Genomic DNA, 21464 nt, shown 5'->3' with positions numbered 1-21464 from the left:
CAGTGCTTGGCCCTGAATTTGATTTGCAGAATTACAAAGTACAGGGATCTTTTGCCAGTCAAGCCCAAGTGATTTATTGCACCAAAGCCCAGATGCCAAGGGTCTTCCAGCACAGTTCAGCATGCAAAGGCAGGAACCCCAGAGCACCAGGGCTTTCCCAACAAAGGCACCTTGGATAGTGGTAGGTGAGCAACGCTGGTCTGGAGAGCAGCTGTGGGTCCCACCACAGCCCCTGGCTTTTCCTGCCCCATCGCAGCGTGGAGGTGTTATTTTTGCCACAGGGATCCTTCCTGCTGCCTGGCTGGCTGCTCACCGCTGCAGCCCTGGGTGCTGGGTGGGGACTTGCGAGCCCAGCAGGCTGGGGGCTCGGGGTGCTGCATGCCTGGGGGTACAGCTCAGAGGGATGTAGAGGCCCTGCAGCACCCCACTGAGGACGGTGTTGGGGAGCGGGTCTGTGAGGAAAGGGGGGAGCTGGAGCAGTTTTGTTTCCCTCCCAGGTCCCGTTAAAGGAAAAGCATGTTTTGGGGGCCCAACAGAGCCTTTTCCCTTGGAGGGTTTGGGATCCTGCACCCATGGTCCCACTCCTTACCGGTGCCCAGTGGCTGCGTGTAGGGATCAGTGCAGAAGCTGACGACGGGCCGCTGGGAGGGCAGGTGGCCAGTGCTGCCACAGGAGAGGAGATGTCAGTGCCCAGCAAAGGGTCTTGCTTTCACCCTGGGTGGCCCAGCTGTGCACCGGCCCCCTGCCCATCTGTGTCTTGGGGTGCTTAACATGTGTGAGGGGGGTGATCCCAGCACCATGTGGGATGAGCAGGGTGTCAGTAGAGCCCGAGGGCACTGCCTGCTGCTCAGCTACTCACGGGAGGCTGCTGGCCTTGGGGTCCTGCTGGCAGTGCCGCACCTTCAGGAAGTCCAGCACGTCCTGGGGCAGCTCCTCGTTGTGGTACAGGACACCCTGCCATGTACCCAGGGGGGTCAGCACCCCAAAAAAAGCCCCAAAAGCCACAGCTGGATGGCTCCTTACCCGGATGTAAAGCTCCAGGCCCTGCCGGCGCTGCTCCAGCACTTTGGGCATCCAGTTGGGGACATGGCGGGTAGGGAAGTCGGGGACCTTGCAGGTCTTCTTGATCTAGGGTAGAGCATGGGGGGACATGATGGCAACATGGACCATGGAGGATGAGGCTGGGCCTCTCGGCTCCGAGGAGCTGGTGTCCACTCCCCATGTCCCCCCATGGTGCCGGTGGTCTCACCCGCTTGTGCAGCGCCTGGAACTCACTGTAGCGCTTCACCACGGTGTGCCGCCGGCCATTGCAGAGCACCTCCACCCTGAACACCTGCACCATGCATCAGCCACTGCAGCCTCCATCCTCCCAAGGGAGGCAGGGGCCTCCAGCTCACATCCCCCACCTGGGGAGGGCATTTGGGGACCTCCCCCCCCAGCACTGTCCCGGACAGGCAGTGACCCCCTGACCTCTAGGGTAGCTAGGGACAAAACACACACACACACCCCACACCCCTGAGTGGGGCCACTCATACATGAAGCAGGCAGGGCCCATCATGACATGGAGCAAATGGGGACACCATGGGGCTGGCAGGGTCTACATACTATTCCCCCACCCCTCCCCCCAACACCACCCACCACCCCGGGTACAGGGACCCACCCACCCCCTTTTTTTTAAGGGCAGAAGGCTCGACCCTGCTCATGGTAGGAACCCTGGGGAGTGGCGGGGACCTCCACCCACCAGGGACAAAGGGGCACCAACCCACACCCCACCCAGACCCCGAGGGTGGGAGCCCACTCAGGGACACCCTCCCCACCTCTCCGCCATCCCCCACCCCACCCACCGGCCCCCGGCAGATGGGGGAGTCTGTGGCCCCTGGCACCGGTGAGGACACACACCCTGGAGGCAGCCGGGATTGAGACACAGAGACAGGCACCACGCACCCCCCACACACACTCACACACCCCGCCCCCACCACACACCCCCACCCCCCACACACCCTCACACACCCCCAACCCCCACACACACACTCACCCCACACACACACACACTCACACCCCCCAACCCCCCCCCCACACACACCCCACACACACACCCCCTACTTCCCCCCAGGGGCCAGAGGGCCCCTCGGGCAGGGGCCCAGGGCAGGCAGAGACCCCCCCCATTCCGCGGGACAAGCAGGGATGTTCCCCACCCCTGCTGGGGCCCCTGGGAGGAGGCAGGACCTCCAGCCCTTGGGGCACCTTGGGACCCACCCCTCACTCCACCCCAGCCCCCCCAGGGCAGATGGAGACACACACACACACCCCCCCATCCCTGCCCAGGGGCCACCTTTCCCCAGGGCAGACAGGGCACCCAGAGGCAGAGCGGGACCCACCAAACCCCTGGGACCAGAAGCACCTCCAAGGGCAGAGAAGATACACACACACCCTTTCCAGGGCAGAGGGTCGTCCCCCCGTCCCCCCCCCAACAGGGTCCTAAAGCAGTTGGGGGCCTCCAACCCCGGGCAGGTGGGGACTCCCCTGGGGACAGGCAGGGACCTCCAACCCCCTGGGAACACTGGGACGGATGGACACCGCCCCCCCCCCCCCAGGGCAGGCAAGGATCGCCATCCCCCAGGCGAGGGGGGGCACCCTGGGCAGGCAGGAGCCCGGGGACAGAGGGGACCCGCGGGACAGGGCCACCCCCTCTGTCAAGAGCAGAGGGTGCCCCTGGCAGGGACCCAGGGCAGGCAGAGACGTCCACCCCCTGGGGGCATGTGGGGGGACCCCCCCGGGCACACTTGGGGACCTCCGGCCCCTGGGGCAGAAGGATGCACCCCTCCCCGCGGCAGGTGGGGTCCCTGGGAGAACTTGGGGACCTCCGAGACCCAGGGCAGGTGGGGGCATCCCGCGGCAGGCAGGGACCCCCCCAACCACGGGGACCAGAGAGGAACCCCCTTCAAAGGGTCTGTGCCCCCCCTCCGGCAGGGACCTCCGCTCCCGGGGCATGTGGGGTCCCCCGGCGACAATCGGGGACCTGCAACCTCCGGGACAGAGCGACACATGCACACACACACACCCGCCATGCACCCTCCCCGGGCAGGCGGGGGGCACTCCCTATCCCACCCCGCCCCCCCCCCCAGCCGCCCCTCACCGTGTGCGCCTTCTCGGGGCTGCGCGCCGCCGGCTGCGGCTCCGCGGCGGGGATGGAGACGGCGATCATGGCCCGCGGCTGCCGGGGGGCGCGGGGGGGGCCGCCGGGCTTCGCGCCGCTGTAACCTCCCGCCGGCTGCGGCACCGGGGCAGCCACGGCCCCTGGCCACCCACGGGGGTGACACAGGGGACCCCGAAGCCAGCCCGCGGGCACCCCAAGGAAAGGTCCTGCAGCGCCCGGTACAGCCCGCTGGGGGCGGGGGGGGCCACAGCCCGGAGGTGCCGTAGGGATCCGGCGCTGCAGGGACAAGGGGAAAGGGAAGTGGGAAGTCAGCGCGAGCTGCTTTTCCTTTTTTGACGGCAGCAGAAGGGGTGCCGGGTTTGATGACACCCAGGTCCCCGGGGGGACTCGAAGGCTCAAACCTTGGCCACAGGGGAAAAGGAGCACCACAGCCCGCCAAGGCCACCTGCTGGCTCTTGGGGGGGCTGGTCCCCCCACAAACCCCACCGAGGGGGGCCACTGCACAGCCCCGCTGAGCTCAGATCCTAAAAACAGCTCGTGCTGAAAGCCAAGGCTTAATCAGGAGCCAGGACAGGTGGCCGGGACAGTGCCCAAGGTCACCCACGTCCCTGTCACAACACAGCAGGTGCCACTGCCCTCGCATCAGCGGGATGCGGCCGTTAGCCCTCCCCGCCCCAAGCACAGATGGAGCCTGTTTGCCCTGATAGAAGTTTTATTACAGAATTTAATGGCACTGCAGGAGTAAGATAGTCATTAGAGCCCTAAAACCCAGCCTGAAAAATATACATTTTACATACATCATTAACCCCCTGCTGCAGGTCTGGTCTTAAAGCAGGAAACTAGTTTCTCTTCAGTAAGAAAATATATGTTGCTAAATGAAAAATATACAGTTAGAAGAGTTACTGGCTTGCAAGCTGCTTGTCTGGGGTTAAACCTCTACCAGCTCCAGAGTGTTTAACTAGGGTTCATTCACGTGTAAAAGAGGAAGAGGTATAGTGTATATAAAAAAAAAAAAAAAAAGGCAAAGTTCAGGTTCGCTCATTTGCTCTGTCCCATTACGAAATGGCCTTGGCCTCGGGTAGGAATGCTTCCCAGTACTTCACCAGCTGCGGAGAGGAGAGAGGGAGTCAGGAGCCTGCAGGCACTTTGCCAGCACAGGCCAAGCCCAGAGTGAGTGGACAAGCATTTATTTTGAGGGAGCAGAAGCTCCTCCACAGGGGCACAGACACCCCAAGGAGGCATCAAGGGGGATGCAACACATATTTTGCCCTGCTCCAGCCCACGGGTCCACCCCTTGCCACACCTGGGGAGTGGGACAAACCCACAGGGGGGGCCATGCTTGATGGGGGCATGAGCTCGCAGGGCTGAGCTTCAGGAAGCAAAACCACAGCAGGGGCCGTGGCTACTCACCTGCTGCTGAGAGTTCAACAACATCTCAAGGTATTTAGTGACATGGTTTCTGAAGTCCTTCGATTTCTCTTTCTGCAAGAGATAGGCACCACAGTGAGTACAAGGATGAACAAACCAGAAAAACTCTCCAGCTTTTGAGGGGGCAGGGAGGAAAAACCACCAGGATTTTCCTGTTCTCTCCTCCACAGAGAGACCAGCACAAGAACCCAAGATGCTGAGGATGAAGCTCATCTCTGGCCATAGCCTGATGGCTCAGAGGATCTTTGCCCACCCACCTTCATTTTTAAAGATGTTAAATTCTTCTCTGGGAAGAAGCCAAAAGACATCTGTTCTGCCCACGGTAGCGATGCCCCAACTCACAGGTGTCCAGATTTACAAACATGGCCAGCCACTGTACTGGGAGCAGGGTCAGGAGCCAAGGTGACCCTTAGGTAGCCCAGCCTGGTGTTCCCAGCCAAGACAGATTTATGCCAACCAGCTGGAGGGTTGCACACCGAGGGCTGGGCCAAACGTACCTCAAAGCGTATCACTTCCTTGCGGATGACGGCAGAAATCCGTTCAAAGTCCCTTTCATACTGTGTCACACGAGACTCCCACTGCAGAGAGAGGAAGCGTGTTGTTTCCAGGGGAGGGGAGGTGAAGAAGCTCTCACTCCCCTATCCAAACAGTTTCACAACCACAACTGTTCAAGCGAGAGGTGCTGCTGGAGCAAAGGTTGGCATTTCTGGTCCTCACCGCCACAGCAAGCTGCATCCCCTGCTTGCTGCAAGCTCAGCAAGGAAGCCACTGGAGGTGGGACCACAAGCAGCCCCTCCTGCAGCTTCTGTGTCTTCCTGTGGGGCTTGCTCAAGGCTGACTTATCCCTTGATGAAAGCTTCACAATAGATACCTGTCCCTTCAGCTCAGAAGGCCCTCTTCTCAAAAGGTCCCCTTCCTACCGCTCAGCAGCAGAGCGCAGAGAGAAGGAGCTGAGCAGAGACCCCAGCCTTCCTCATTCCCTACCTCCGAGATCTCCTCTTTGGCCTGCTGCAGCTTGTCAGGTTTGTTGGCCCAGAGCAGCCTGGCCTCCATCTCCCTCTTCTTCTGCAGCATGGTCTGGGCATCCTGCCACCGCTGCCAGGTCTTCATGCGCTGGTCAAAGGCTCCCTGAAAGGAAGGAGCAGACTGAGCTCTGCTCTGCCTCTGCTACCACAACAGCAGCAGCGGGCAGCTGCAAGTAGCTCTGCTGGCAGTGACAACCACGCCTTTGGTAAGGGGGGCACCTGCTAACAGCAGAGCTGCTTCATCGGTCAGGTCCTGAACCCATCTCAGTGTAACCAAACCCAAGCCTGACCATGGACTGCCCTGCTAGTGAAGGAGCCCAAGTACAACAGCAACCAGCTCATGCTTCAGGAGCAGCTTTGGGGCCTCCCTCCGTGCAGGGCTGGCAGCACAGGATTTGCCCACCTGCTCTAGGGTTTGGCAGGAGAGAGTTATTGGAAAAGCTTCAGCTACATGCACAGCTCACTGCAAGCCTGGACAGGCCTGAGGCCACCTACTGAACTGACAGCATCCCAAGCACATCCAGCCCACCCCCAAGCACTGCTGCCTGTCCGCTTCAGTCCTGCTGCTGAGAGTGGCCAGTGCAAGGAGCTGCCTTCGCCTGTCTCACACCGGATCTCCAGCAGCAGCTCCCAGGCATCTGCCAGGAGGTCAGATTGTCTTAGCTGGCCTGCAATTCACCAGCCCAAGCAAGGAAGACCCCATTAGGCTTCTGAATGCACCCAGCCAAATTGTGGGGAAGAGCCTGAAAAGCAGAAAGCTGTGTCTGATAGCCTGGTCAGAAGGACAGAACAGCCAAGAGGCAAGACTAGCTAAGGCTCCTTACCAGAAGATAAGACTTAGTACCTCCAGCACTACCAAAGATCTTGGTCCTGCTCTGGAGCACCCACCACACTTCCCAGTAGAGGGGGGCTTGTGCCTACTCACTAGGCTGCATCCTGGCCTCCGCAGCCTTCAGAAACAACTGCTCAGAGGCAGCACATGTTTGGGACAGGAATGAGCCAGCTTGCCAGACTTGCAGCTCACTTGGGACTTGTTTCTTTCAGCCTCCAGCAAGGAGGCCAGTGCACCAGGCAGGCTGCATGGACTTGAAGACTCAAGCTCTCCCCCAGCAGGCGCTTGGCAGATCTATTTGCAGCACCAGATCAGAGGTTATCAACAGCTCACCACCTCTGCAGCAGCCACAGCCTTCACCTCTGGAAGATGTAGAGCCATGAACTTGCTCTACATCTCCCCTAGAGAACAGCAGCACAGCCAGGCCTTACCTACCCTGCTCTCCCAATCTAAGCACTCCAACACATGCACAACTGGACATGCACAACTGGACAAGTTTGCCCTCTTGCCTGGAGAGGTCAGAGGCATGCCATGCCCCGTGCTTCAATCTAGAAGACTAGCTGCCCTCCTAGCACACCTAAGCCTAAAGATCAGTACTAGGACCAGCAGCATAGCCTAGAGCTTGCCCCAAAGGAGTGCTTACCCTTACAACTGAGAGAAGGCGGATGTAATCTCCCAGGAGCTCGGCCAGAAGGAAGAAGTCATTGTTAGCCTGTTCCTGGTGCAGCTGTTCAATCTTCTCTTCCACCTCAGCCAGCTGGGACAGCGCCCGGGACAGGGCTGTGTTGTCCTCCGAGCTCCCCAGCATGGCCAGGCTCTTTGCAAACTGGGCTGTATTCAATGCTAGCTCTGGTGAACAGAATAAGAGAGTCAGCCGATGGGCCTCGCTACACCAGGTGCTCTGCAAGTAAAGCCCCAGCCGCTAATTTTCTGTAGCCCCAGGAGATGTCAGCTGGAAGAACCAGCACTGTCTTGGTCAGAGCTGGCAGCTTCTGCAGCACAGCAGGAGGAGGGCTAGGCAACTCCAGCCAGGGAGGAGCGGGGAAGCAGCAGAGGAGGAAGAGAGGCACAGCTTTGCAGAAGTCAGCCAAAACACGCAGAGGAAGAAAAATATCCCTGCTCCCTGCCAGAGGACAGCTTGGAATTAGTAATAAGATCAGCTCTGCTCAGGTTTGCTACAGCAGCCTCCATCCAGCAGGACACTGGTTCACTTCAACATTGTCATCCTAAACTTGCAGGGCTGGACAGAAGAGGTGGGATTACCATTTTACTTCTGTCTCCCATGATGAAGAGGCTGAGTCCTTTACAGTAAGGAAGCACTATCTTATCTTCTCAGAGGTGCCCCTAGGACACCCGCACACTGGTAACCTCCAGTCAGGCACCGCACAAGGCTCAAATGTTAGAGGCCAAGCTACACGGCAAGTGGTACCAAGCTTGTTACCTTTCCTGTGGTTCACTAGCGTTTCAACGACAGCGTGCAACTTCCGTAGCCGCTGGTCCTCACACTCCACCTCCTGCAGCTTCTCCTCGAACCACTGAAATGGGTAAAGCCAGAGCTGATTCCCACAGATGGTATCACTGCAGGAGCACAGGGCTTTCCTCGCATCTCGCACCCAAAGCCTGAGCTGGGGAGGGTACGCAGCTCTGGAGCGAGGACGAGAATAGCCCAGAGGTGTCCTAATACTTACTATGTCCGATTCGTTCATCTTGATGGTCATTTTACTGACAGCATCCGTAGCTTTGTTAAACATCTTCAGTATTCCTGCTCCACTCAGGGTCTGGGTGCCTACTGCTCTCGGTAGCTATAAAGCAAGAGAAAAAGTTTGCTTTACCAGGAGGTAAGAGCAGCTTAGCGAGCAGCCACCACAGTGGCGTCATTCTCCCCTGGAGTTCCCTTAACAGGCAAGGTTTCCCTGCACACAGCAACACGTACACCACAGCTACCGGCAAAGAATTAGCTAGACACCACCTGAGCAGCTGCATAGCCTGTACAGTATTTCCAATAATGGGACCAGAGTGGTTTTCAAACAAATGAGCAGTTCCTAAACCTTACACTGTATCTGGGGTCTGCCCGTTCTGCTTGGCCAAGGTAACACAGATCTGTAAGAACCTGCCATGCTACAGGAATCCCTGAACCGAGGGCTGTCCAAGCTGCCACCAGTCACATGGGCACGTACAAGTGTCTCAGAGCACTCCAAAAGCCAGCAGCAGTTTGTACTGCTGGGGGACACAGAGTAGTGTGGTGCTCTGACACTGGGAAATACCCTACACCAGCCACAACTATTTTCCAGACAGAGCTGCATGTGCAGCAATGTGGGATGTTTCCATGCCTGCTCCTACACCAGAGCCCGCCAGCACAGCATTAGCACTGGAATCACTCAGGGTAGGGTTTCCCCAGGGCTCAGCTTCTTGAAGAATGACTTCTCCACATCAGGTGTGCAGCTGGACAAGGTCACGCTCTCCTCGGAGGAGCAGGGACCACATCAGGCACATGTTTCAGTACAGAGCCAGCTCTTCCTCGACATCTGAGCATCAGGGCAAGCCAGCATGGGACTCCCCCTCAGCTCTCAACAGCAGGCTGCACTCCTGTCATGGACTTCAGAAAACAGACTACACGTGTTCTCAACGTGTGCCCCCACCACGATGCTAGGCCAGAGCTCTTTACAAGCACACAGTGCTTAGACAAGCAGTGACACAGGAGAAAGTTCTGTTGTATTGAGATGGCACGGCAAGGTTTTGGTAGGGGCAGGCGGGGCTACAGGGGGGACTTCTGCAAGAAACAGCCAGAAGCTCCCCTTATCTCCAGCAGAGCCAATACCAGCTGGCTCCAAGATGGACCCAACACTAGCCAAGGCTGAGCCTGTCAGCCATGATGGTAACACCTCTGAGATAACGTATTTAAGAAGGGGAAAAAGTTACTGTGCAACAGCAATTGCAGCCAGAGAGAGGAGTGAGAATATGCAAGAGAAACAACTCTGCAGATGCCAAGGTCAGTGAAGTACATGGAGGACCATCTCCCATGAGAGGGACCCAATGCTGGAGCAGGGGAAGAGGTGAGGAGTCCTCCCACTGAGGAGGAAGGAGCAAGAGACAACAAGTGATGAACTGACCCAACCGCAGCCCCCATTCCCCATCCCCCTGCACTGCTGGCAGGGAGGAGGCAGAAAATTCAGGAGTAAAGTTAAGCCTGGAATAACCAAGGGATAGAGGGAAAGGTGTTATAAGATTTGGTTTTATTTTCTCACTACCCTACTCTGATTTGATTGGCAATAAATTAAATTAATTTTCCCCAAGTTGAGTCTGTTTTGCCCAAGACAGTAATTGCTGAGTGATCTCCGTGTTCTTATCTTGATCTATGAGCCTTTCTTTTTATTTTCTCTCCTCTGTCGAGTGGTTTTGGTGGGCACCTGACATCCAGCCAGGGTCAACCCACCACATCTGTTCTCATCATCACTGGTTAAGAGCTCTTACAGGGTTCTTGCTACTTCTGGCTGAGCTTTGAAGCACCACGCCTCATTAACCAGTTGTGTACCCTTTCCTTCTGCACTTCCAAGGTACCTGTAGCTACATTATCCCACACTACTGACCTCCTCCTTTTCCAAGAACTCCCTGACGTCTGGGTCTTGCAGCATTGTTGGATGGCTGACAACTCTCCGTAGGTACCTGTGGAGAACACACCAGGTGTTACTTTGGCTGTAGCAAACCTGGCTCTGAGCTATCACACTGAGCTGCAACACACTTGTTATTTACTCTGAAGTGGCAGCTGGGTAGCTGGAAGTCAGGCCCAACGAGCTGTTCTCACTCACCCACACAGAGTCCTCCCTCTCTGTGGGCTTCAGTGAGACCAGCCTGCCAGACCAGACCCACCAACCTCTTGATTAACACTTGCTAGAGCAAGAGTTACTTGATATGCCATGTGATCAAGATCCAGCCTTACATCCTTAACAACAACACTTCAACAGATCTTTCAGAGGCTGAAGCTGGAGGGGATCAGCATCCTCGTGCCAATTACAAAAGTCAACACAGGCAGCACAGCAAAGGCCACCTGTGGCTGTGGAGTTAGGGTGCAAGTTAGAGATCAAGTTATTTCTCACCTGATCTGTGCTGTTTGTACAATTACTTAACATCTATTTTGGGGCTCCTGAGACAGCTCACTTTTCTCCCTGCCTTCTCAGTGGAGTTTGGCCAGATTTGGACCAAACACCAACAGAGGCTTTTGAAGCAGGAGATTGTTTTACAGAGTCAAAGCAACTCTCTGCAGTTGCAACTCTTTAGTGGCCTCCAGGTTTGCTGCAAACCCAGAAGCAGACTGCTTTTCTCATGTAGGGAGGAGAGTGCAGCCAATCTGGCCTTTCAGAGGTCCCTTGCTTGGTTCAGACACAAGGGGATAGCTGTTGGGGTCTGTACCTCTCTAGAGCAGCCCGTCTTTTTTCTAGGAACTCTGCAGAGGAGGAGTCTTCTTTCCCAACTTTCACTTTGGTCATTCCTAGCACAGAATGAAGATGCAATTAATGAGCTGCTTCAAACTCAACACACAAGGTAGCATGGTTTGTTACAAAGTACAGACTACCAGGGTGACAGCAGAGGAGAGGCGTTTTACAACAGGAATTAGACTTTGCATCAGCAAGAGCTATTCTGGAATTTAAAATCTGCTTATACCTAACATCTAGCAGAAGTCGACATCCAGAAAAGAGAAAAAGCAACAACAGGCAAGACTGGAATAGTTACAGGCCTGGACTCAAGTGAACAGCAATTCAGCGACAGTGCAGAGGATAAGGTTTCATTCTACCATCAAGCAGGTGTAGAAGTATCACCGAACGCAAACAAGGCTTTAAGCCCAGAGCCCCAAGTATGGAACCAGAGTTTTTGACTGTGCCACAGAACCCAGATTATTTTCCACACCTGCTTCCCAAGGCTGCTCTGCAGCTTCCCTCTCAGCTTTGAGACTGCAGGCAGGCCTCTCCTTCAGGCACAAAGCTCAGCATCAGAAGGACCAGTTCTAGTGCTCTGCACCTCCACCACTTACCTATGAGGCTCTTTTCGGGTGGTGGAGGAACGATGAACCCATTTTGGGCATGCTTCTCCGACAGCTTCTCATAGAGACCCAGAAAGTCACTGAACCTCCTTTTCACTGAAAACTGCTTGCTCCTGAACATGGGCATGCTTGTCTGGGGGAGGAGATGAGACTCTGATCAGGCCCACACAGGGAAGCTTGCCCCAGCACGCACAGCCTTGCTAACTCTATCTGCTGTCACTTCTGGGGATGAAGTAGGACAGCTTGAGCTCTGCAAGATACAAGGAATGAACAGAGCGAGCTTTGGTCTAGGTTTTCAGCAATGTACCTCCTAACAGTTCTCCTTGGGACCAAGTAGCAGTACTAATAACACTAAATAACAGAGCAGCTGTTACTTCAGCCTAGGTTGCCTGATAAGCCCTGCCTATTGCCTAATCCCATCATCCCTGCTCCACCCAGGAACAGGGACTGCTGTCAGGTCACACTTTATCACTTTGACTACAGGGCCCAGCAGTGGCTTTTGACTGTGTTGGCAGAGCAGGAGTGGAGGCTAACAAGTCCCTAGTCCCCTTCGCATACCATCAGCTTCAGACCACAAGATGCCTGTAGTCCAACAGCTGCTGTACAGACAGCTAGGAACAACTTTTTGCAGAGCTCAGAGCAGCATCCCAAAGCTCCAAGCAGGGCATTAGCTGCAGAAGGCTCAATTTCTTGTGACTAGCCCAGGAGAGCAGGTCCTGACACGAAACTAGTTACAGCAGCAGCTCTTCAGCTAGAGCTGAGTTCAGGTCAGCTTAACCTGATGCTACTGTCAGCACAGAACCTTTAGCAATGGCCCCAGTGTCTGGGGCTCTCCCTAACAAATATCCTTCCTGCTGCTCACTCCAGCACTGAGCATCGGTATCAGTCAGGACAGCAAAGATGTAACTGACTGGGAAAAAAAAAAAGAAAAAAAGAAAAAAAAGAGACAGTCTCAAATGGATTCAAAAACCTATTTCTCAGCTAGGCTCATCCTTTGATCTGCAGGGGTGGATTAGAACTCCTGAATCCATGTAACAAGGCATTCAGACCTCCTGTCTATGTAGGTCATCACTGGCTTGGCTAAGAACAGACAGTCCAGCTGCCTTCAAACATGGAAAAATAATGGCACCCCATCTCAGGAGCAACAAGTTAGACATACCTGTGTTGACACTTTGTAGGCTACATACGCATTCATGCCATCACCTGTGGAAAACAAACAAGGCATTAGTATCACAAGATCAGCACTTTCCACTATCACCTGAATGTGAAGCATAAGGCTCCTGCAATCTCCTGGCTTCTGCCTGCCTCAGTGGTTCTCATCTTCAGCCTGACAGAGCCCCAGATCTCCACACAGAACCACAGGCAGCATCTCACTGTGGGACCTTGGACCCCTGCCCACCTAGGCATTTCCCCAACCTGACTGCTTAGCCCTCCTTTTACTTCCTAAGGCAGCCAATGCTGACAATCAGGCGCTTGTTACACTGACAGCATTTGGGCTGACTCCATGCATCTGCTCAGCACGCAACAATTGGGTGGCTGTACAGCACATGAAGCAGTCTATTCAGAGTATGCAAGTCAGAAGGCCCCTGGCTGCATGTGGTTGGATTCTGAAACATGACAGGCAGTTTTCTCCAGCAAACACAGAAATCCCCTTGTTTACCTGGTAGTTCAACTGAAGGGCAGCCTCAGAAGTCCAATCTACCCCTAACAGACCTCCAATTTACAAGTCAGTGCACCTCCCAGCTCCAGAGATCACAACCCATGGAGTGAGAGCAAGCTGCCACTCGTGAGCCACCCTGATGTTACCTTGGGTTCTGTGCACCCTAGAGACTGCCACATAGCTGGCCAAGTTCCACTGACCCTCACTTCCAAGAGAGAAACCCTCTTGCTTCTCAGTTTGAAGTCAGAGGTGCTTCCCTGGCAAGCATAGCTGCTAGGGAAGGTGCCAGAGCATGGAATAATACAGTTTTAGGTTAAGGCCGTTTTGCCTCCCTCTTGCCAGCTGCACACAGGACAGCGATGCCTGGAGGTCAAGCCAAGCTGGTCACCACAGTTCCAAGCAACAAACTCTGCTACTGCAAGCATCACATTTCACCCTCCCAAAAAGCTTGCTCCTGGCTCACTGCCTTTGAGGTCCTTCACTTTCCAGAACCTGCTCCCGCATCACCTGTTTGCAACCTAGGATTTTGCTTTGTGTAGCTTCAATTCTTCTTGATGTTGAAAGAAGCCTTGAAGATGTTACTCCAGGATCAAGTCTGCACTTGTGGAGACAGCTTGAAAGCTGGGGCTATGGCACGTGGAGGTCATAGTTGCATTCAGTCCTATTGTAAAGCCTAGCTTGTCTAACTGTGCTTCACTGTGCAGCAGGACAGGACATTAACTCACCAACTTTCTCTGGATCACTCACTCCTACAGTCAGCTCAAATTTGTCTTCCTGTTCCTCTTCTTCCAGCTGCTTGGAGTAAGCACACAAGTACAGCAAGTTAAAACTAGAAAGCAAGGCTTCAAACCACCCTAAACCATGAAGTTCCATACATTACAGTGAGCTTTTCACACTGCCAGGGCATCTTTGGCACTTCAGTCTGGCCAAGGTCATTCTGTAAATCCCTCAAGGTTTTCACTTGTGTCCAGACTACATGTTCCAAGGATCCCAAACTGGATTTGTCTTTACTACACCACTATCTGCACAGACTGATGTACAAACTGCTCAGCCCCAAGATGAAACTCTGCAGAGGCCAGGCTCAGCTCTGCACAAGATAGCTCCCTTTGAGCTCTTTTATGTCACGATTTCAGTCCTCATCTGAACCAGCATAAGATACTGAACCTATACAGAAGCTAAGTTGTAGTGTATAGGCACATGGGGATGGAGCACCAGAATAGCAAGAAGCAGACCCAGTCTGGACAGGTCTTTTCGTCATACCCTGCTTTGCGAAAGGCCAGTGGGTGACAGACCACAGAGGCTTCAGGGTTGCTTAGCAAGCATTGCAGTGCCTCGTTAATGGAATTATGTTAAAGGACTGGGTGAAGCACAGCTGAGACCAGCCTCAAATGACCTTTGGTCTGTGAACATGAAGGCAACAGCTTATCAGCTCACTGATCAGCCCAGCATCCTGCCCTAGCTCTGCATTGCTCCTTCACTTAAGCCAGTCTGAATTCAGCCTAAGACACTGCTCCTGATGGCACTGCAGAGTCCACCCTCATGAGCTCAGGAGTGTTTGGGGAGCGCTTCCCTTGTCTCCAAAATGATTTCAGTCTCTCTAAAGGAGAAACCCCAGATTTAGGCCAAGTACAACCTGATTAACTGGGCTTGGCAACCAGACTACAAGTTCCACTTCAGGGCCCTGCGCTCTCATGTCACCCAGGAGACTGTTTCTTTGAAAAACATGGACAAGAGCAGCTACACCACTTGCCTCATCTGCAGCAATACAGCATGCTAAAGCTCCAAGTCAGAGCTCAGACCTTCAGGACCAGATCAGCTGCTTGCTACTTCAGCTTCAGAGGCAGTCTACACCACCACACAAACAAGAATGCCATCAGGCTGACCTGAACCCCACTTTAGTGGTATCAGTCCCAGACTGATGGCCCGATACACAAGCCAGGGCATCCAATATGGCAATTACATTAATTGCATCATTTAAGATGCATGTTTACAACTAAGTAAACAGACAGGTTCCTGCCAATTACAGTCTGAAACCAGCAGGGCAAGTAGGAAAGCTCAGAGCAATTCTCACCTCCTCATAGCTCTTTGGAGGGTTTCTAGAAGAAGAGCTTGCAGCTACTTCTAATGAGGGAGCAGGATTGGATGCTTTGGCCAGTTCCTTCTTCTGGTTGTTTTGCGTGCTGTCTAGAGACAATTCTACAGTGGCATCTGTCAAGAGAAGTTTGCAAGGGTCAGCCTCTCTACTTGGGTTCCTAGAAAGGTAATTTCAGTATTCTCAGAGAGGTTCATGGGATCTAGGGAGTAACAATAATCTTAATTAGCAAAAAACTTCCATAGGGAGGACACCTGTAAGCACTGGGAAGAGCAAGACTTAATGCATCTTCACTGGAGTAAGAAACTGCTGGAGAATACAAAGTTAATCCAGTTAACTTCTTATTCTAGAAGGAGCCAAGCATCACCTCCTTGCTGCGTGCGGGAGGAGCTGCGCACTAGAACAGCTACAGCTGAGCTGGATTTTTACACAGCACATAGGCCAGCCTGGAAGGCAGGATCCTTCCCAGTACGCTTCTCCACCCAGAGGAAGTAAAAATTTCCATCTGCTAGCAGATGTCTCCAGAACTAACTCTCAGATGCCTCTGCCAGAGGTGTCCCACCATGCCAGGGCTGGGGAAGGTCTGACCCTCCTCATTTTCCCCTGCTGAGGAGTGTTAGGTTTCCTGTTCCTTGGGAACAGCCACATCTCTGTCAGAGATGCTTCCTCCACCTGCACAGAGGGAGGAGAAGGTAGAGAACAAAAGCCTGTTACTCTAAGAGGACACTCACCACCTTACAGTTTAAGGCAACAAAACTAAAGCAAACCCCATTTTAATGCTCTTCAGCTTCCAAACAGTTAATCCTGCCACATGATTATATTAGAGACCTGGAGGAGGCTACTCTGACCTTCCCCAAAACACCACCAGTGCTTCCAGAGCATGCTGGAACATGAGTTTGAGATAAGAACCTGTGATAGTCCAGAAATATCCTTGACCTGCATGTTATGCTTAAAAACAGATCACTCCAGCCTTAAAGTTCAGAAGCTCCAGCAAACACCCAGTAGATACACACTCACCTGCAAATAAGTCCTGATCATCTTGCTCTACATGAACCCCATTCTCTTTGGAGGTGCTGCTCACAGGGAGAAGAGATTCCCTTTTAGGTGCTGTGGGCCTGCTCTGTAAGAGAATCAAAACCACATTTTAAATGACAATAAGACATCGTTTACACTGAGGAATGGAGGCTGGGGGACCAAACAGCTCACCTTCCTAGCTGCTGTGACACAGGGTCACTACTCTGAGCAGCATGGCTGGAGGATATCACAGGGCTTCCCTTCCACCCACCCTTGAGTGTTACAATCTCTGCCAGCCAGGCTGTAGTGAGGCATCTGAGCCGTTAGGGACACGAAATGTCACATGAAACTTCAAAGGCAGTTTTGATCCTGATTTTTAGCAGAAGAGGAGCAGCTAGCAGGTCACTGGTACACGCCAGCCCACAGACCAAGCACCACAGCCCCAGTCCTTCCACGACAGGTGTCAGGAGCAGCAGGCAAAGTACGCATAAGTGCTCCTGCTCACACACCCATAACACACCCAGCTGTGCCATTTCCAGGTAGTGCCTCACACACCAGCACTCACACTGCAACAAGGCAGGCAGGCAGCACTAGAGACCCTCTTGCACTTAACCGTAGGAGCCAGCCACGCAGCCAACAGGAGAACCCTTGGGAAAGCAGAGTTGTCACCACTGGTGGCAGAGACCCACAGCAATTTGCTTGCGTGAAGGCAAGGCACTGGGCACCACAGGAGCCTTGTCAGCAGCTGAACTTGTGCTAGCAATTTGGTTGCCACCACAAGCCCAGCAGCCCTTCCCCAGAGGGCTGGTTAGGGCCTGCCTGGAGGCAGCTGGGCCAGGCTTTGGTGCAGCAGCTCACTTCCAAATGGTGCCAGAGGAGCTCACGGACTCTGTGGTCCCGGCACTGCTGGGAGACAGCTTCATGGAGCCGCACTGGACTGTCCCAGCTACTGGGAGCAGGCGTGGGGACAAGGTGAAAGCCCATCTGAGAGCTTGTATGCCAACCAGCCCACCACACCAGAAGGCAGAGTTATTTCTTCATTCCTGCTGCAGGCAAGAGCTATGGACGCTGGCATCACAAATCATCCCTCATTTTGCAGGCAGACAAGCAAGTACAAGTTATTCCAAGCAAGAATCAGACAGCAAGCACTATTCTTTAACATCCTAGCAGAGAACAGAACAGGTCTTTGACGGCCAGTAAATGAAGCTCTATTAGCAGCGACTCTGAACCACCACTGTCTTCAGCAAGGAAACATCATCGGTTCCCATTGTTCCTGAAGGAGCAGCTGCCCTTTGAGGTGGGCTCAAGTCCTTGGGTACATCAACCACCAGTACTGTCTGATGAAGAGTTCTCCCATATTTTAGGATGTTTCCGGGAGGAGAAAGCTGGGACCACTCCCAGCTTGGATCACGACAGTTAGAGGCATGAGCTATGTTTGCTAGTGATGGAGAATGGGGAGCAGAGAGACCCATGCCAAACAGCACACCCAGACCTGTCCCAGGGCCCTTCAGACTGACACCCAAGCCAACAAGAGCGCTACTGCCACAGGGACCTCTTCCAGCCAGCAGCTGAGCCAACAAGAGGACTACTACCACCTACATTTGAGACATCTGTAGCAGGTCTCATTCAGATCCTCTGCTTCTGCAGGAGGTCTTCAAACTGGAAGAAACGTTGTTCTACATGGACAAGGGAAGGTGGTCTCTAAAGTTTCCCTAATGAGTCTCCCAGCTCTCAAATGCAGAAAAGGGCTATCTGCTTTTCTACTGTGACCAGTTCTCAGTTTGCATTAAATGTAGTTTCTAAGACTATAAAAGTAACACACCCTCTTCCTACTTCTCCATCTGCTACCACAGAAGAGCCACAGTTTCTTTTAGATCAGCCCATGACACAACACCCGCCCTCTCAGAGGCCTGACAGCACACTGACCATAACGTGTGCAGGCAGAAGCTCCCTGGGTCCCCCCACGAAAGCCTGACACCTACCACGGGGAAGCAGACCTTGCATCAGAAGAGCTAGCCTTTGAGGGCATCCCTAGAGAGGACTGTGGTCACATAAAGATACAGCTTTTGTCACCAGGCAGATGATGTGCAGCTGCACCTATACTGTGTCTAACCCAAATGCTTCTTCACTGGCTACTGTAAGACAGCTAAGTGCTGTCAAGCCACCTGAACTGGCTGGCAGCCGGGTGGATCTGCCTCACCAGCCCAACTCCCCTGCTTCACAGAAAGTGTTTTGCTCACGCTCAAGGGCACACACACAAGCAAAGCCACCGGTTTGCACAGAAGAGCCAAGTATTAGTTATGACAGTTGCCTCAACAACAACATAAGCACCTGATAAGCTGCTTTAGCTTAACAAACTCCAGTTTCAGCAAAGGGACGCTTTATTTGCTTGAAAGCCCATGGCAGCTAGCACTTGGCTGTTTTGGTAGGCTGCCTCTACCACAAAGCAATGAGCTACCTACTACATCTTCCAGTTCTTCAACTAAGAAAGGTCCCAAGAAGATCAAGACCATCACCACATCCTGGTGCCAGCCAGAGGTACCAGCATCCTCCTCTTGCAAAACCTGGGTTGCATTTTTCTGCGTTATTTCCAAAATATATGACCCTGCTGGTGTGTTTTGCCCAGAACAGCGTGAATGTTTCATCCTCACAAGCTCACAAAGGACAGAATCTACCCACATCTCCCCAAATCTGCCTTGTTCCCTGCTGCTAAGGCACGAGCAGAAGATAGCCTGCTGCTGAGCAAGCACAGCTCAAGAACACCAGAGCAGCACCAAGCCAGAAGCCCCACCAGAAGCAGGCCAGAGACAACTCCAGCTTTGTGCCAGTGGCCAGAGAACCTTAGCCAGGCCAGATCCACTCCCAGCAGCTGGCAGGTTCGCATGTGCATGGCCATGGTCTGCTCCAGGCCTCCCCGAGCCCTGCCCAAGGAAAACATCAGGGCTGGGAAACTGCAGACAGGTGAAGGTTTCTGGAGAGATTCCTGCCACAGACACCAACTCCTCCTGCCCTGCCAGCAGGAGCAGGCGGCTGGAAAAAGCCTGGGTGAGGCAGGCAGAGGCTACAGTGTCAGTCCTTGCATGGAACAACATGACCAGCCTCAGCTTGCAGAGCTTAGGAAATCAGCCCTAGTACCTGCAGTGTTCAAGCAACCAATGTGCTGGAGGAGCCACCTCCTGCTGCCCCTCACTCAGCGCAGATGCCAAACCCAAGAACTTGAGGCCAGCAGCTGACTGGGGATGGATTCAGCTTGGAAAAGTACCAGCCAGTCTTTTAACTCTGTTTGCTGGTCACTGTCTGGGATCAAACACTGGCACAGCTGGCATGATTTAATGCCAACAGCCTTCAACAACCAAGGATTTATGCACAGGAGACTTAGGAACAAGAAAAGGTGCTAAAGCCCTTCACCACTCATGCCTCCACCTTCAGCAGGGAATCTGTGCAGCACCAGCGATCTGGTTTGCTGAACAAGTACAGCCAAACCTTCCTAGACCCTCCTGCAGCCAGTTGTGCCAGTACAAAGCAAGGGAGCCATCAAGGCATTGGTGAGCCTGCTCTTCATGAACAGGGGATAGTGGACACCTCCTGTCATCTCACCCCCACTGCATGCAGGGTTTCATCCCCCAATACCAAACTGAAGGCAGCAAGCACCACATCAGCCACACCAGCACCCTCTGGATGTTGAGGGGACAAGAGCCGATGCTGGGGGAAGGAAGACAGGGCTCTTCCCCGTGAAGTCTCACAAGCTGCACAGCAAAGACGCTAAGCCTGTGGCTGTCACTGGGTTTCAGACTAGCGAGGAAACCTGCTCACGAGTTACTCTGACCCCGATCTGGGGGGCATATCGAGAAGCGGGCAGCTGCCCCCAGTGCTGTGCCCGAGCCACACAGGGACACCTTCACACGGACAGGCTCCTTCAAGACACTTGGGTTCTGCAAGAATTAGCAGGTTATAACCTCGGGGAACCAGGGGGCAGCCTGGCCTAAGCCGCTTCACAGCCCCACGGCCAAGCCGGTTGCCTGTGACCAGCCCCCTGCCTCCCGGACAACCCCGGGCCCCCAGCCCTGCCCCCCTCAGCCACCCACGGCGCTCGAAGTGCTCTCGGGGCCGGAGGAGATGCTGGGCTCCCTGCAGAACAAAAGCCCAGCGGCCTTGTCCCCCGCCTCTTTTATTGTGGGGCGTTTCCCCCTTTTTTTAACCAAACCCAGAGGATGCCACACCGCTCGCCTGCGGGCAGCGGGCAACCCCTCCCTCAGAGCCCAGCCGGGCCGGGCCTGCCCCGCGGCACTGCCCCCCGACCCCGCCCACACTCACGGTGCCGGTGAAAATGTCCTCGCCCTCCGTGTCGCTGTCGGCCGCCCCCGGCGCGTCGCTGTCGCCGCCATGGGGCTCGGGAAAGGGCGGGGGAAGGCGCTCAGCGGGGGAGGGGGAGCGGGAGCCGCAGGCGCCGCCCGACGCCATGTCCGTGCTGCCGCCGCCGCTTCCGCCTGCGACCGCCGCGCCGGAAACCGCCGCCGCCGCCTTAACCAGCCGGGGCGGGGCCGGAGGGGCGGGCAGCCTTCGGATTGGACTGTACCTTCGCCTGCCCCGCCCTCCCCCACCAGCGGAATCCAATGAACGCCACAGTGTTCTTCCGCTGGCAGGCGTCTCTCCGTCCCCATGGAAACGGCCACGAGCCTGGGCGGGTGGGGGGGGGCCGTGGCCCGCCGGGCCGTACCATTGCACCGGCGGAGGGGGAGAGTGTGTGTCCCGGGGGCAGCGGGCCAGCCAGGGCTGGGGGCGCTGAGGGGGCCCCTGCGTGTGGCGGGCGGCAGGGCCGGCATCCCCCGGGCTGGCACCCCGCGTCCCTCAGCGCCCGGCCGGCAGGGCCAGGGTCCCTCCTGTGCCCCACCAGCTGTGCTCTCCTCAGTGCCTCAGCCGAGGCAACGGCCATCCCCTCCGTGCGCCAAGCCAGCCGGCTGCGGCCTCCTCAGGTGAGGAAACCCAACGCCCCAGGTGAGGTGGCCACCAACCCCTCAGTGCCCTCACCCAGACGCCCCGGTGCCTGTGATGTCCCAGCTGAGGTTGGCCACAGTCCTCCCTGCGCCCCAGCCTCCCTCCTGGGATGCCTGAACTCAGGCAGCCTGGTCCTCCCTCAGTGCCCCAACAAAACGGCTGTGGTGGCCTCAGCACCTGAAGCCGGACAGCCATGGCCACCTCTGCAGCTGCGGGGCCCCAGAAG

The 21464-nt window shown here is 55.1% G+C and overlaps 2 protein-coding genes across 6 annotated transcripts; both read right to left on the bottom strand.

Moving 5' to 3' along the window:
- Positions 1 to 31: 31 nt before the first annotated feature.
- On the bottom strand, positions 32 to 3808 carry SNX22 (sorting nexin 22). 4 transcript variants are annotated; one of them, XM_055819179.1, is made up of 6 exons: positions 3137 to 3808; positions 1250 to 1333; positions 1024 to 1128; positions 860 to 954; positions 590 to 663; positions 32 to 452 (listed from the first exon to the last, which is right to left on the bottom strand). In XM_055819179.1, exons 1-6 carry the CDS (start codon positions 3203 to 3205, stop codon positions 310 to 312), a joined length of 570 nt encoding a protein of 189 aa, XP_055675154.1. In that variant the 5' UTR covers positions 3206 to 3808; the 3' UTR covers positions 32 to 309. The 4 variants fall into 4 exon arrangements, with proteins under 4 accessions (XP_055675154.1, XP_055675163.1, XP_055675140.1 ...); XM_055819188.1 differs by having other exon boundaries at positions 860 to 1128; positions 3137 to 3433; positions 3559 to 3680; XM_055819165.1 differs by having other exon boundaries at positions 32 to 382; positions 860 to 1128; positions 3137 to 3717.
- A 43-nt stretch (positions 3809 to 3851) lies between these two features.
- On the bottom strand, positions 3852 to 20752 carry SNX1 (sorting nexin 1). 2 transcript variants are annotated; one of them, XM_055819096.1, is made up of 15 exons: positions 20558 to 20752; positions 16247 to 16349; positions 15209 to 15345; positions 13863 to 13932; positions 12637 to 12680; positions 11469 to 11610; positions 10850 to 10928; positions 10030 to 10105; positions 8131 to 8244; positions 7884 to 7977; positions 7086 to 7291; positions 5570 to 5713; positions 5083 to 5163; positions 4568 to 4639; positions 3852 to 4263 (listed from the first exon to the last, which is right to left on the bottom strand). In XM_055819096.1, the coding sequence occupies exons 1-15, from the start codon at positions 20702 to 20704 to the stop codon at positions 4213 to 4215; spliced, it is 1560 nt and encodes a 519-aa protein (XP_055675071.1). In that variant the 5' UTR covers positions 20705 to 20752; the 3' UTR covers positions 3852 to 4212. The 2 variants fall into 2 exon arrangements, with proteins under 2 accessions (XP_055675071.1, XP_055675078.1); XM_055819103.1 differs by having other exon boundaries at positions 13863 to 13929; positions 20558 to 20751.
- Positions 20753 to 21464: the final 712 nt, after the last annotated feature.

The sequence above is a fragment of the Falco peregrinus genome, chromosome 1 (genome assembly GCF_023634155.1).
Source record: "Falco peregrinus isolate bFalPer1 chromosome 1, bFalPer1.pri, whole genome shotgun sequence".
Taxonomy (NCBI): Eukaryota; Metazoa; Chordata; class Aves; order Falconiformes; family Falconidae; genus Falco; species Falco peregrinus.
Note: the sequence above shows the minus strand (reverse complement) of the source record. Positions and strands in the feature narration are given on the sequence as shown.

Bases quoted from the DNA above. Each gene is read 5' to 3' on its own strand.
- SNX22 (XM_055819188.1), bottom strand. From the start codon at position 3,205: ATGATCGCCGTCTCCATCCCCGCCGCGGAGCCGCAGCCGGCGGCGCGC. The intron at 1,129-1,249 runs GTGAGACCACCG...GCTCTACCCTAG, and splicing joins TCCAGGCGCTGCACAAGCGG to ATCAAGAAGACCTGCAAGGT. The intron at 453-589 runs GTAAGGAGTGGG...CTTTCCTCACAG, and splicing joins CACGCAGCCACTGGGCACCG to ACCCGCTCCCCAACACCGTC.
- SNX1 (XM_055819096.1), bottom strand. From the start codon at position 20,704: ATGGCGTCGGGCGGCGCCTGCGGCTCCCGCTCCCCCTCCCCCGCTGAG. The intron at 12,681-13,862 runs GTGAGTTAATGT...TGTTTTCCACAG, and splicing joins GAGTGATCCAGAGAAAGTTG to GTGATGGCATGAATGCGTAT. The intron at 5,164-5,569 runs GTAGGGAATGAG...CTCTCTCTGCAG, and splicing joins CCAAAGAGGAGATCTCGGAG to TGGGAGTCTCGTGTGACACA.